We start from the raw sequence: 13,729 nt of genomic DNA, 5'->3' as shown, positions 1-13,729 counted from the left end.
CGTGGGATTGGATTTTTTATGGTGGAAATGCCATGCAAACCAAGATCCGTGATATGAAAACCAAATCATGATGAGTAAGAAAAAGATACCATGATGTAAGTCTGATTATTCCTTGCATCATAGGTGTTGCTGCGTCTTGAGATCCTAAATACCATGGTTCAGCGCATCGCAATAACTCCTTCTGAGGAATATATCACAAGTGAGGAATACCCCCACAAAGAGCGATTGGAATTGGTAACTAGAACATGACACTTCCAAATTTTGACAAAAGGTGGAAATTTTTCAAACATATTGATGGATTGCGAGAAAAAGGATTCCCAAAAAGAAAGAGATTCATTCTTGAGTCATGAAGAATTAGATAGAGCTTTGGTTGGTTATTGACCAATGAAAAGAATGGGAGAAAGATACATAAAGAAGTGAAGTTCAACAACAACACGAGAAAGGCCAGTCACGGAACACATATTATATTTCGCATGTCTTGCAAGAGATGATTTGATTCACAATTCAACAAATAGTCTACCAATTTCTTTTCTATCTTTAGATATGCAATTTCCCCAAAATAAAAGGTTGGGGAACTAAGGAAGTATAGCGCCATCGGTGAGCTCGAACACCACTTTACACAATTTCATTTGTGAAAAAAAAAATGAATGCTATTATTGAATATATATCAACATTCCTTCTATATGATCTTGATTTGATTGCAATTTTTCTCACTTAAAAGAGCTACTATGTTAAAGAGCTTTTGTGTAAAGCGCTCTTAGAAGGCATTATGTAGAAAAAAGATTCCATGAGGTGAAAGTTCGAGGGTTGGTTCACTCGAATCAAATCTAGGCGGGCGTATGCCTTAGTTGTTGGGACAATAATGTCAATTGCACTTTCATCATGGCGAGAGTGGATATTCCTCTGTTTTTGGTCTCATGTGTGCTTTCATGTACGTCATCGGGCCAATATTTAGGTTGTGGCTAGCTACCTGTGTAGCTCTTGTATAGTTGTGATCCTCGTATCCCTCTTTGACCTCATTGAATAGCATGTACCATTTGTTCATGGAGCCTTAGTGGGAAAAAAGGATAGGTGGGACAACTTTTGACTCGTACAACTCATTGGTCCAAGGCATTGAGCATAATATTTTAAAAGCAGCGAAAAGAAGTTAGTTGGCTAGCGCATTTCGGCCCTCAAGGTAGCCCCCTATCGAATGCATCTCTCAAATAGACTTGTTTTCCCTATAGGCCAATAGTTCCTATTCCATTAGTCACCTTTCAAAGCTCTTTCCTAATTAGCTTGTAGGTCAATAGGCAATATAGAATGAGGCGCCTACAGGGAGAGTTCCTAATATGTGATATAAAAGTTTTGTGAACTAACAATTCATTGACTTGAACTAGCCATTCATTGACTTCAGATCAATCATCATTTGGCATCAGATAACTAACGTTAAGTTTGTCATCCATCATAAACAAAAAAGGGTACAAAGCTACACTATTATGATCTCCTTCACGCTAAGGGGATTGACGGATGCTATAATAAAAAGTGCCGGATACATTGTGCCAAAACTTGGTATAGAGGATACTTAAATGTCAAAAGTTTGGAAAGTGACACTTAAGTGCCAAAATCAGAGCAAAATTGATCAATTAAGTGCCAATGACGAAAAATATGATCAAATTGCATATGTGGCATTTTCAGTGACATGCTTTATCGACATGGCAAATATATATATATATATATATATATTAAAAAGCACACATGGACGAGTGAAAACTTGATGTCGCCCCATCCATGCTGGCTTGGCCAAGTTAAACAACGTCATTTTTCCTTAGTGCTAAAACGACATCGTTTAGCTTATTTTGGATTTAACTAGATTTGCCGTCATTGCTCCCCTCCATTCATGCTCACGTTCACACCGGATCTGACGCCCCTCCATCGTTGTTCACACCAGTCGCCGTTCATGCTCAGGTGGTCATCGCTCATCATCGTCGCTCGCCGTCATCGCTTGTCATCATTGCTCGCCATCATCACTTTCGCTCAGTTTGTTCTCTTCCTCTCCTCCGTAGTCAAATTAGAATCATATTTGTCTATTAGGCTCTAACTGAAATTTGGGGCTTGGCTGTGAAATGTAAGGCTTGGATGGTATTTTGATGTGAGATTTAAGGCTCAAATGTGGTCTTTAGAACCCTAATGGGGGTTCGGATTGCAATTTAGGGCTTGGCCTCGAAATGTAGGGCTCGGTGGGGAAAATTAGGGTCATATGCTATTGTGATGTGTGATTTAGAGCTCGGATGTGATATTGTGATGTGCAAAAGTAATTTTAGGGAGTGGGATGTGAAATGTGATGTACGATGATAATTGTTAGGGTTCGAAGTAATTGTCGTAGGGGACCTCTAGGCATTTTTTTAAATTGAAGTGTCAAAATGGGTGTCATGAGGATCTGTACTTATCTTTGGAACTCCTCTTTTTGTTGGTCAACATTTTAGGGAATGCGACATAATCAAAGTGGCTATCGTGTGGAGGCCTCTATTTGTCTTGAGGGCATCTTTCCATAAATCTTGTCTGACTTGTGCATCTCTTCCCTCTTTCTTATTTTCTTTAATAAAGTCTTTGGAGTGCAGGAATATACATACGGTCGTTGTCCTTTGTGGATGTGGTCCCAAAAGTTAATGTATTTTTTCATAGTTTGCAGCACTGGTTTATGATAAGGATTATGTTGCTGTCATTGTTTCGCTGGTGGAGATTTTGTGATTGGAGAGGATAAGTGGGAGTATGAGGGGGAAATGAGAGTACTATATTTGTAGATATAAAGAACATCTTATATTGAATTTGTTAGGGATATAGTGACATATTTGTCTTGTAAGTACAAAGTTGATGTATTGTGTTCCTAGGAAAGGCTTGAGAGATGGTTTGAGAAATTTAAAAGATGATAATGGTTTAGGGATGTCCTATATCATTATCTTCATGGTGAAGAAGGCAAAAATATACATTGAATACGATAGTGATAGTGAGGACGGAGATGATGACGAGATAGCACCTAAGTAGGAGAATGAGGAGATAGTATTCAAGCTAATGAGGTTAGGGATGAATGAGGGTATGATAGACAGGACGAGACGAGGGAGAGGGGCGCAAATGCTGTTCATTAGAGTGATGATGATATAGGTGTGTCACAATCACTGATTAGATTTGGAAGTAGCTGAATCCAATGATGATGATGATGATGATGAAGGTTGCCCCCTGAAAATTTCTTAAGTGATGACGACGAGGAGCTTACATAGTCAAGAAAAACAAATGGGCTTTTTGTTAGATAGATTTGCAGCTTTGTAGCATTGATGAAGTTCCAAACAGACGAAGGCCTTGCAAATGCTAGTGTTGTTGGCTAGGAGACGGATTATGAAGAAACCGTTAAGAATGCTACTTCCTAAGACGAGCTTAAAGAAGATCAATGAGTTGTGTGTAGAAGGAAAAGTAAGTTTCCTTCCTATGATCCATCCATTGCTTCTCCTACTTTGTCAGTAGGTATGAAATTCCAAGATGCGAAACATTTTAGGGAAGCTATATTGAAGAATTTCATTGCTGCATAAAGAAATATTGACTTGAGTAGAAACACTAAGAATTTTTGTAAGAGTTAGTCACAACAAAATTGTCCATGGAAGATCCATGGCGCGTTTGTTAGGAGGAGTGAGTCTTTGAGACTAGAGCCTACCAAGAGAAACATACTTGTTCCATTAATTTTCTAAACAAAACGGTAACAAGTGCATGGTTGTCCAAGCACTTCTTCGATTTGATCAATCTTATGCCCGAAATGAAAAGTACTGACTTTAGGATGCTGGTGAAGAAGCGTATAAGCATCAATGTATCCGGGAATCGTGTAAAAGATCGAAGCAAAAGGTGATGGGGATACTTATTAGTCAGTATGGCAAGGAATATGGCACGTGTGAGATTATACTTGGGAGTGTAGGCTACAAAACCCTTCAAGTAGAGTGTATGTAAATGTGGTGGAGAGGCCGTTTCTAATAGTGTGACTAAGTTCGTTAAGTTCTATGTGTTCTTCGATGCATGTAGACGGGATTTTTAGCTGGTTGTAGACAGATTATAGGATTGGACGACTATTTTTGAAGGCTTGTGTAAGGGAGAATTGTTGGCTGCAATTAGAAGAGATACGAATAACCAAATGTTTCCACTAGCTAAGCTATTGTAAGGATTGAGAACAAGGACAATTGATCCTAGTTCTTGAAAAATCTGATGGTTGACTTAGAGATAACAAACGGGAAATGGTGGGCGTTCATGAGCAACCAATAAAAGGTAACGCTTGCTTTTGAAAAATCTAGTCAATTGTTTGTTTATTGATATCAACATATTAACATTTCTTACTTCGAATTATTGTAGGGATTGGTTTCGCTAGTAACCGAGTTGTTGCCCCATGCTGAACATCGGATGTGTGCGCGGCACATATACGAAAATTGGGCAAAGACCTACAAAGGGGATAAGATGCAATAGCAATTTTGTCGATCAGCAAAGAGTACAAACATGACTAACTTTAGAATAACCAAAGAATGATTGTTTGGTTGACAAAGGAAGGTTGTGCTACACTATTCCAAACGAGAACCAAAGCAATGGTGCATGGCATTCCTTAATGAGGAATTCAAGTGCGATAACATCGACGACAACATACATGAAACATTTAATAGGAAGATAATAGATGCCAGATACAAACCAATCATCTCAATACTTGAAGATATACAAGTTATGGTCATGACCTGACTGCACAATCAAAGAGATGAGGTTATAAAGTGGACTAGACAATGCGGTCCTAGGAATGTCAAGAAATTGGATGAGAACTTGGCTGCAAATAAGTATTGTCATCCTATTTGGAATGGAGATGGCGGGTATGAGATAATGAAGGTTCTAATAAGTATGTTGTCTATCTAGGTATGAGGAAGTGTTCATGTAGATCATGAAAACTAAATGGAATTCCTTGTGCACATGCTATATGTGCCATCTAGTTGAAAGGCCACAATGCAGAGGATTGCATTGATGATTGGTACAAAAATCGAAATACCTTGATTCGTACCAGTTCATGATGCATCCAATCAGAAATAGCAAGTTCTCGGAGTCAATGGATCATGAAACACCTCAACTTTTGCCACTGAAGAAGAAAATGAGAAGGCTGAAACGAAGATGAAGAATTGCGGAGGGAGAGGTCTTGGGTCAGCAAAGAATGAGTAGGGCCAGGGTGCAAAGATGACGTGCTCTTATTGACGCGTAACAAGGCACAATACTAAATATTGTTAATTGAAGAAGCAACAAGAATAGCCGAGGCCAATTGAAGGGCCTAGTGAAGGGACATTTGGAGAAAGGCAAATAGAAGGGTCAAGTGAGTCAATTTGTTCTTTAGTTGACAATTAGACCCCAATAAGTCATGAAATTTGTGTTTATGTTGTTTTGTGGTTTTATCATAAATATTTACATAATATCCTATTTGGTCTTGTATGTAATGTCTTTGTTAGGTCATGAGAAGAACCCCAGTAAGTAATGAAATTGAAGGGCTTGTTCAAAGAATGCAAGATAGAAGATGACTAGTTGAAGGATTGGCTCAAGCGGCTAAATAGTCAGTCGATTGGACTGTTCTTTAGAAGAGAAAGAACTACCTAGTAAATTCAACAATTTGTATTCAGTTTTCCTTTAGGTTATTATATGGCCTGATGTTATATTTATAGTGTCTTTTGCCTCTTTCTCGGAGTTCGAAGAATGCAAGTTGGAGCTCAATTGCCAATTGAAGGGCCATCATAAGAGCCACCACAAGGGCCATAAGAAGAATCACTATAAGGATCACCACAAGTGCCACCAGAAGAGCCAACATAAGGTGTCACTTTGAAGTTGAAGGGCTACATAGAATGACAACTAGAAGAAGGCCGGATGAATAGGCTGCTACAAAAAAGGTTATCTAGAAGACGTCCAACTGAAGAATTTGTCGAAGAAGCTCAGGTTGTAGGCGAAGGGCCAAAAGAAGGGCCCAAGAAATTACAGGCAAGAAAAAGAGCCAATAAATCACAAATTCCTGAAAATAACGCCCATCTTTAAATAAGAGGGGCACTTGGGAAGAGATTAAGACAATGTGGCTATAGCCTTTATATGAAGATTAACGTACTAGAACAATCATTTTGAATGTAAGTTTTATTGGTTTTATTTAATTTAATTTATGTTGCAGACTTTTGTTGACAATTTAATTGTCTTTTTGTAGCCTGGGAGAAGTTCAGAGATTTTTATCTCTCAAGGCTCAACTCAAAAATCAACGGTTGCACCAACAAAGAAGAAAACATTAGTTGTGGAGCAAAAACCTAGTTGTAGGTCCATCTGAATCAATTCAACTCTGGGATAGTTGCAACTCCTTATGATCAAATTTAGCTTAGGACATTTGCAGCTCCATTTGAATTAGTGCATACTGAGAATGTTGAAGAAGAAGTTGCATGTCCAATTAGAAAGAGTGCAAGGATTATGAAATAAGTGAAAGACCTATCAAAAGGAGCACAAACATGGGCGTTGTGCATATTGATTGATGAGATGGGACGTGATAGGATTTGTTGAGCTTAGGAGTTAGTTTTGTAAACGTTTATAATAACTTGCTATGGATGGTTTTTTTTTTTTTTTTTTAGTTTGTTATTCATTTTGTGAGACTTAATTTCAATATCAATGGAATGATTTTATTGCTTGTCAAATTCTTTTGCTTTTTATAAGATGTGGATTCGCTTTTACTTGCTGCTATTGGTAATGGGTCTATGGTGGTAGCTAGAGTGCTGGTATGGCTGATGGTGGTGGATGAAGATGCTTAGTAGTAGTGGGTTTGTTGTGGGCGTTTGGTTGAGGGCTCGTGCTGCATTTAGTTAAAGTGTGCAATGTGCACATTTTGCAAGAGAAGGCGAACAAAAAATTCCGGATTTTCCCATAAAGGATGAGAACATTTTTTAGAGAATTTCGAATGGGATTTTGAACAAGATTCCAACAACTTCTGCATGATTGGATCTAATAGATTCATTCGGATGGAAAAAAGTCTTTGGATATTGACAAATTCAGAGAATTGATCCTTATACTTAAGACATTTTCCAAGAATTATACGAAGCTGAGAAATCTAAGTCATAATGTCCCAATCGATGATCGATCTTTGTTGGGAAGACTAAATCCAAAAAATTTGTGGTTATGGAACATTGGGGAAAAACTGGACGGTTAATAGGTGCTTCTTACATTCATAGAAAAAGTATCTCTTAAGGCAGAAGTGAAATATCGATGCAAGAAGTCCAATATTTTCAGGAAAAACTTTAGTGTCTTAGATTGAAGAACTTGCACCAATATTTATGAGAGCAATGACAAAAAACATTAATGTGTTTGGTAAACTTTGAAGTGAAGATTTTCACAGGAAAATGAGGACAATAGATTTGGCTAGAAAATATATCAGCGTTTTGTTACGAGGAAGTGAGGGATATGTGAAAAAGGTCTTGATCTGAGTCTAAATCGGTCTGTTGGGAGTTTGGTAACAAGGCATGACACAAAGAATTTGTTCGAGATGGTTCTTTTCCGTAGAGAATAGAGATTTGATATCATCATTTCAAGTAAAATACCGGTTTCAATCTCTATGTGATGTATCAGATGATTGACCTTTTTTTTTGTCTAGGGGCAATTTTTGGCAAAATGACCATTTTCGTTTGCAAATGAAGCATCGAGTTGATTTTGCGATCTGAACGATCTTTCCTTTTACATACATATCGCCATTTCTTCTTTCTCCTAAAGTGCTTAGACCCATGTTTGGATTTCTTTATCCATAATTTTTTTAAGTGTTTCTTATTTCTAGAAGACTTTCCACAAGAATTGTCACAGTCTCGTTTAGAACATTTGATCTTTAGCTTCTGGTGAGAACAGGCTCCATCAAGTTCTCTCGTGGTTCGTGAGATAAGTTTGAACCATTTGGCGCTTTAAACACAAATCATCAAAGCACAAATGTATTTCTTGTTGTATTTCTCCCAAAAATGTTCACAATTCTCCTTTGTCTGCCGAGAAAAGATTTCTCAACTGCTTGAGATAACTCTTTTGGGGATGGATGTCGAAAAATCTGCTTTAGGTTTGGATCGCTCAATTCCATAGAAAAGCTTGAGAATTTCGATAATGTTTATCGAGATGTCTTTTTTTGGAGAGAACAACATTTTCTTTTAAAAAATTCTCTCATTTTAAGCTTATGAAGGTCAAGAAGGTTTTCCAATGAAAAAAATGGTATAAAGGGTAATGGCATGGCTAAAGTGAGGTGAAAGCATAAATTGAACTTAGTCTTGTTACATTTACGATTGCTACCAATGTTTGAGACTTCCTGTAAACCTTGTGACAAAACCAAAAAGAACATCATATTTATCCTAATTGGTAAGAGCTTTGGGCATTTAATCAAATATGAAATTCTTCAAATTTTTCTAGCCATTTGGAATATGGAATATCATCAAAAGTGAAGAATTTGTTTGGAAGAAGTAGTCATATCTTTGAGAAGGATTATTTGGTTGAACAACCTCCAGTTTAGAAGGGTTGGATTCCATATCTTGGTCTGAGGGTCAGCCATGAATATTGATGAAGTTATTAGAGCAATGGGAAAGGAATTAATAGTAAGAATTGAGAAGGATGAAGAGGATGAGAGAGATACCAAGTCTAATTCAGTATCAAAGTTGTTTGAAAAACCGGTTTTGATGAAAATAGGATCTTGTCTTTCGAGGTAACAAGATTAGGTTGTTCTTCTGATTACCCAGTTTCTCGGTCGGATTCTAACGGATTGGATAGCATCATTTGATTTGGCTTTTCTATTATAGTTATCGAGGATTCTTTAGGCATCTTCTTTTTCCCTTCTTTTCCTTATTTGATCCAGTTCTTTGAGGCGATTTCGCATTTCTACCACATCTATTTTATCTTGTTTGGTGGGAGCTTTTGTGAGGATAGCAAAGATAGACGTATTCGAGATGGTGGAGGAAGCAAATGTTCTGCCCGCAATGTAGTTGGAAATGGGTTGAAAGGATTGAACCTTCTTTCTTCAAGGAGTTGTATTTGCCTTTGAGCTTTTCTATTTCTAACTTGGGGCTCTCGAGATGATGATATCCTAGATGTTGTCTGGATTCCAAGGCATGAAGCCTTTTTGGAAGTTGAAATCATCTTTTGGTGGTTTCATCATATCTTCGAAGATCTCGTTGCACATCCACAATTTTTGAGTCAATTGTTTGAACGCATTGTTGTGTGCTAAAGAGTCTCCGATTGCCAATTTAGGGACGGCTTCACAACATGAGTCCTTTTTGTCTTCCATGTTCGTCGACATCGGTGGGGGTAGGTATTTTGGGAGCATGTCTATATACGTCTTGTGGATTGATGAATTTCTCCGGGCCCAGGAATGAAAGTTTGAATTTTCTCGAACAAGAGGAAGAAAATCTGCCTCTTGGAACATGGCAATGAAAGAGCTGGGTACTGTTTCTTCTGGAGTCTCGAGTGGGTAAGAATGTTTTTTTTGCCCACTTTAGAATTGGCTTATAGAACAGGGAAATTGCTAGTTTTTTTATATGGAGAAGGTGGTGGTGGTGGAGCTAGTGAAATGGAGGGTGGAGCAATGAACTCTGGCGGTGGAGTTGGAGTATAAGAAACCATAACTTGGAATTTTTCACACTCACCAAGAGTATCAACGGAGAAGTCTTCGTTTAAGTGTCTTTGGTACATAGTATCCTTTGATTTCTTGTGTTTTCGATGGGGTCTTGCATGACTTTGTCGGGAGAATTTGTACAATAAAAACATTGACAAAAGGATCCCATAAACGGTGATCGTATTGGTCTTTGTAGTAATGGACAGAGTTTCCATTACTCTGAAAATGTTAGACAAGTCTTTTGGGATTTGGCTCGGAAACTAACTCAAGAACACAAAGTTCAATCATGAAGAGGGTCTGGAAGATAGAAGGATTTTCTTCATTTTCCTTATCAAATTTGATGGAAACAGTGCCATCTTTCTTTATGACAAATTCAGAGTATGAGGACTGGAAAGGCCTGTTATTCTGATGTAGTTTTTCATAGTTGGTAATCCAGGTTTCTAGAAGGAGCTTGGCAGCTTCTCTTTTGGGATTTGTTTGGTAATATTAATGTAGGATGCTTGATCATTCGCATAGAGATGAATAGTATCTTCATTCCCACTATGGAAATTCAAGTCAAGAGTATGGTTCTACACTTGATAAACCATTTGGTAGTGCGGTGTTGCTGCAATAGAATCGACGGTATGAGGAGCTCCGGTGAGCTAAATTTGGACTTTTAGAAAGGAGAATAACTAGGGCTCTGAAAGAGCAATATTGAAGTTTGGATATAAGGTTACAAAGACTGTTCCAGCATTCAAAGTGGTTTGGATAATGCCAATACAGGCATGTTGGTATTCTAAGAATTGAGTATCCAATAACGCTATTCTGACCACAACTAGCAAGCATTTTCGATCATGAAATGTAAGAGTAAGACGAACAGCTCCCTAATGGACGTGAGAGTATCCTTGTTGGGTCCACTGCTTGGGAAATTCTGGCGGAATTTGAAGAGTGATGAAATATTCCTTTTTAGTAGCTGGAATGGGATGCTAATCAAACTTGGAGGACTGGACGTACTCTTTTACTTCCTTTGGGGTTTTGCGGATGAGTTGTCGAATAGAGCGGATAAGAGAAAATGATGAAGTAGGCTTAGCAAAAGCAGAATAAGAGTTCATAAGAGGAAGCTGAGTTTCAAAGATTTTGGTTTCATCATTGAGAGAGACTTCATAAAGATAGTCAATCTTAGATGCATTTGACACACGAAAATCCGAAAGGGTTGAGGAAGATGGAGATGAGGCGAGAGAAACCGATGCTTCAAGTATCTCTGGTAGAGATCTTCTCAGCATTGGATTTACTTACTGAGTGCATAGAACGGATCTTATTATAAATGAAATCATGGCTCTGATACCATGAATGAACCTAGACTTAGAGTCGGGGAAGACGGAGTCTGTTTCTTGCAAGTATGCATTCCCTCTTATGGGTGAATCTCTTGTTCAAGCCCTTCAGGGACAGCCTTTTAGTAGAAAATCACTCAAGACTCAACTTGCACCAACACCTTCTGCAACAGACCCAGTGAGCTAAATTTGGACTTTTAGAAAGGAGAAGAACTAGGGCTCTGAAAGAGCAATATTGAAGTTTGGATATAAGGTTACAAAGACTGTTCCAGCATTGTTATTGGTGGGTGGTGGGTCTATGGTGGTGGCTAGGTGCTAGTGTGTTGGTTGGGGTGTTGGTGTGGCTGGTGATGGTAGCTCATAATGTTTGGTAGTTGTAGGTTTGTGGTGGGGATTTGAGGTTTATGATGTACTTGATGCAAGTGTGCAGTGTGCACATCTTACACCAGGTGGATTGGTGCAAGCTAGTGCAAGGCTCGGCTTGCACCAGACTGTGCAGCAACACCACTAGCATAGTAGTGGTGGAGTAACTAGTTTGGCTGGCGGTGGCGGCTAGTAGCCAGTGGTGGTGGCTGCCGCAATTTTTAGAAAAAAAATGACACTTAACTGATTACATTATAAAAAAAACTTGGCACTTAAGTATTCACTTTTATTTATGAGTGACATTTAAGTGATTACTTTAATAATAACTTAATACTTAAGTGATCATTTTTTCACCGGGACTAGCACTTAAGTGATTACTAAGCATAACTTATGGCACTCGGGTAATCACTCATGTTTGTTTTGTGTATACGCTGGTTTGCAGCAAAACAAAAAAAGCTGATGGTAGTTCAACTTATGGCAACTCCATTCAATTCGGATGTTTGTTGCTAGTTTATGTTTATATTTAGTTCAAGTAAAAAAGCCACCATAACATTGACCTTAACACATCCATCATTGCTAGTTTATATTCAAGAACAAGCAAAAACATAGTACAAGCAGCATCTAATTACTCATTCTCTTTCCTTGACCTCTCCACAAACACAGCCCACAATACATATGATAGCACAAACAATAACAAAGCCACAGCAATATTGTGGAACAACACAAACTTCTTCTCATTGTATGTGCTGTCTACAATGCCATCACCAAACACTCTCTATAAAGCCTATCTCATCATGAAGATCTCTCACCGTGCATATAGGCTAGATGTCATGCCATCACAAGCATCAATCGAGTTGCAAAACCAGGTGGTGTTCACAAGCGCGGCAATTCTGCAGCAAAACCATCGAGAAAACAGAAACAAGCAAGGACCGAGGGTTGACGTCTGGGAACATATCGTATGTGCTGTCTGCAAGAGAGTTCTCCATATCGTATATGCCCAATGCCCATGTATTGGATCTGGAAATTTGTGCCCGATTCGAGGTTTGTCACTTCACCGATCATCATTCGTCATTCGCTAAACAGAAAAGTCCGAAAAAATAACATATTTTTCCATGTAGATTTAGGAAGTGGCGGAACTCATAACAACAGATTGGCTAGAGATCGAAGGCCAAATGCCCACGGCAATGCCCACAGCAATGCCATCACCAAACACTCTATAAAGCCTATCTCATCACGAAGATGTCTCACCGTGCATATGGGCTAGATGTGATGCCATCACAAGCATCAATCGAGTTGCAAAACCAGGTGGTGTTCACAAGCGCAGCAATTCTGCAGCAAAACCATCGAGGAAACAGAAACAAGCAAGGACCGGGGGTTGAAGGTGAAGAGAAAGTCCCGATGGAAAGAGAAGACGGCTGGATGGAGGTTGAGCTTGGAGAGTTCCTCGACGGCGGATGTGGTGGCAATCATCACGAGGTCGTGAAGGTGAGATTCAAGGAGGTGAAGGGATATCAACTGAAGGGAGGGCTTGTTATTAAAGGCGATGAAGTTAGGGCTAAGAGAATTGCGTGAAGAGATCATCGATAGTTGCAAGGATCATTGGGGTTCTTGTTTATTGTATATTTGGTATTTTTTTTTTTTAATTTCTGGGTATTTTATTGTTCATTTCTCATGGTAATTAAATGTCATATAACATGCGAATATCAACATATATGAATAAATATATACCTATTTATATGCAAATAGCTAAATGTCGACTCTTCTATACGTGAGCTTGGCTGGTCCATCTCTAAAGAGGCCATTGGTTCCATTTGGCCCCTATAAGATGGGCAACTAACAAGGTAAGGAGTCTCTATCAAGCAGACTTGTTTCTAAAGTCTAAAAAGCTTAGGTACGGTTTACGGAATCCAAGACTCACGATCGAAATCTCATCTTTATCGTCCAATTGAAAAAGCGTGTCTAAACTGAAAAGGTCAGATACAAGAACCAAAAAAGGACGGTGAGGTTCCAGCTCTTGTCCATATGCCCTCCCACGATGGTGGTTGGCTATGAAGACATCATTGCTTCTCGCGGCGATGGTTGGTCAGGCCTCACCTATGGCCACCCTCGCTGATTAGGTGAAACTAGACCTGATCAGTCTAATGGAACCTGTCATTTAGCCAAAAAGTTTAAAAATAAAAATACTGAAATTGTTACTATTTTAAGGTTGATTGTTATTTTTAAGAAATAAAAAAATATATTTTTTTAAAAAGAGTCGATTTGGCCCGGTTCCCTATTCCCGGTTTCACAAAAATAGAACTAGTGATTTCCAATCTCGTTCCCGATTGCGAAGGCAAAATCAAGAATCGAATCGAAAATCACTAGTTTCATTTTCGTGGAATTACAAACAAGACCAACGCCCTTGGAAACCAAACCAAACCAATCA

The 13,729-nt window shown here is 38.6% G+C and overlaps 2 protein-coding genes across 2 annotated transcripts in view; one reads left to right on the top strand and one right to left on the bottom strand.

The window, feature by feature from the left end:
* Positions 1-1,045, bottom strand: part of LOC104434699 (iridoid oxidase) — a 6,489-nt gene extending 5,444 nt beyond the window's left edge. The window contains 1 exon segment of the mRNA XM_039306843.1: positions 971-1,045. Within this exon segment, the coding sequence (XP_039162777.1) occupies positions 971-1,045 (75 nt within the window).
* An 11,498-nt stretch (positions 1,046-12,543) lies between these two features.
* Positions 12,544-12,876, top strand: LOC104435107 (F-box protein VBF). Its single transcript, XM_010047918.3, has one exon. The coding sequence runs from the start codon at positions 12,544-12,546 to the stop codon at positions 12,874-12,876; it is 333 nt and encodes a 110-aa protein (XP_010046220.2).
* The last annotated feature ends 853 nt before the right edge of the window (positions 12,877-13,729 follow it).

This window comes from Eucalyptus grandis, chromosome 2 (assembly GCF_016545825.1).
Source record: "Eucalyptus grandis isolate ANBG69807.140 chromosome 2, ASM1654582v1, whole genome shotgun sequence".
Taxonomy (NCBI): Eukaryota; Viridiplantae; Streptophyta; class Magnoliopsida; order Myrtales; family Myrtaceae; genus Eucalyptus; species Eucalyptus grandis.
Note: the sequence above shows the minus strand (reverse complement) of the source record. Positions and strands in the feature narration are given on the sequence as shown.

What these genes read in the sequence shown, in the direction of transcription:
- LOC104435107 (XM_010047918.3), top strand. Translation starts at nt 12,544, where the DNA reads ATGTCTCACCGTGCATATGGGCTAGATGTGATGCCATCACAAGCATCA.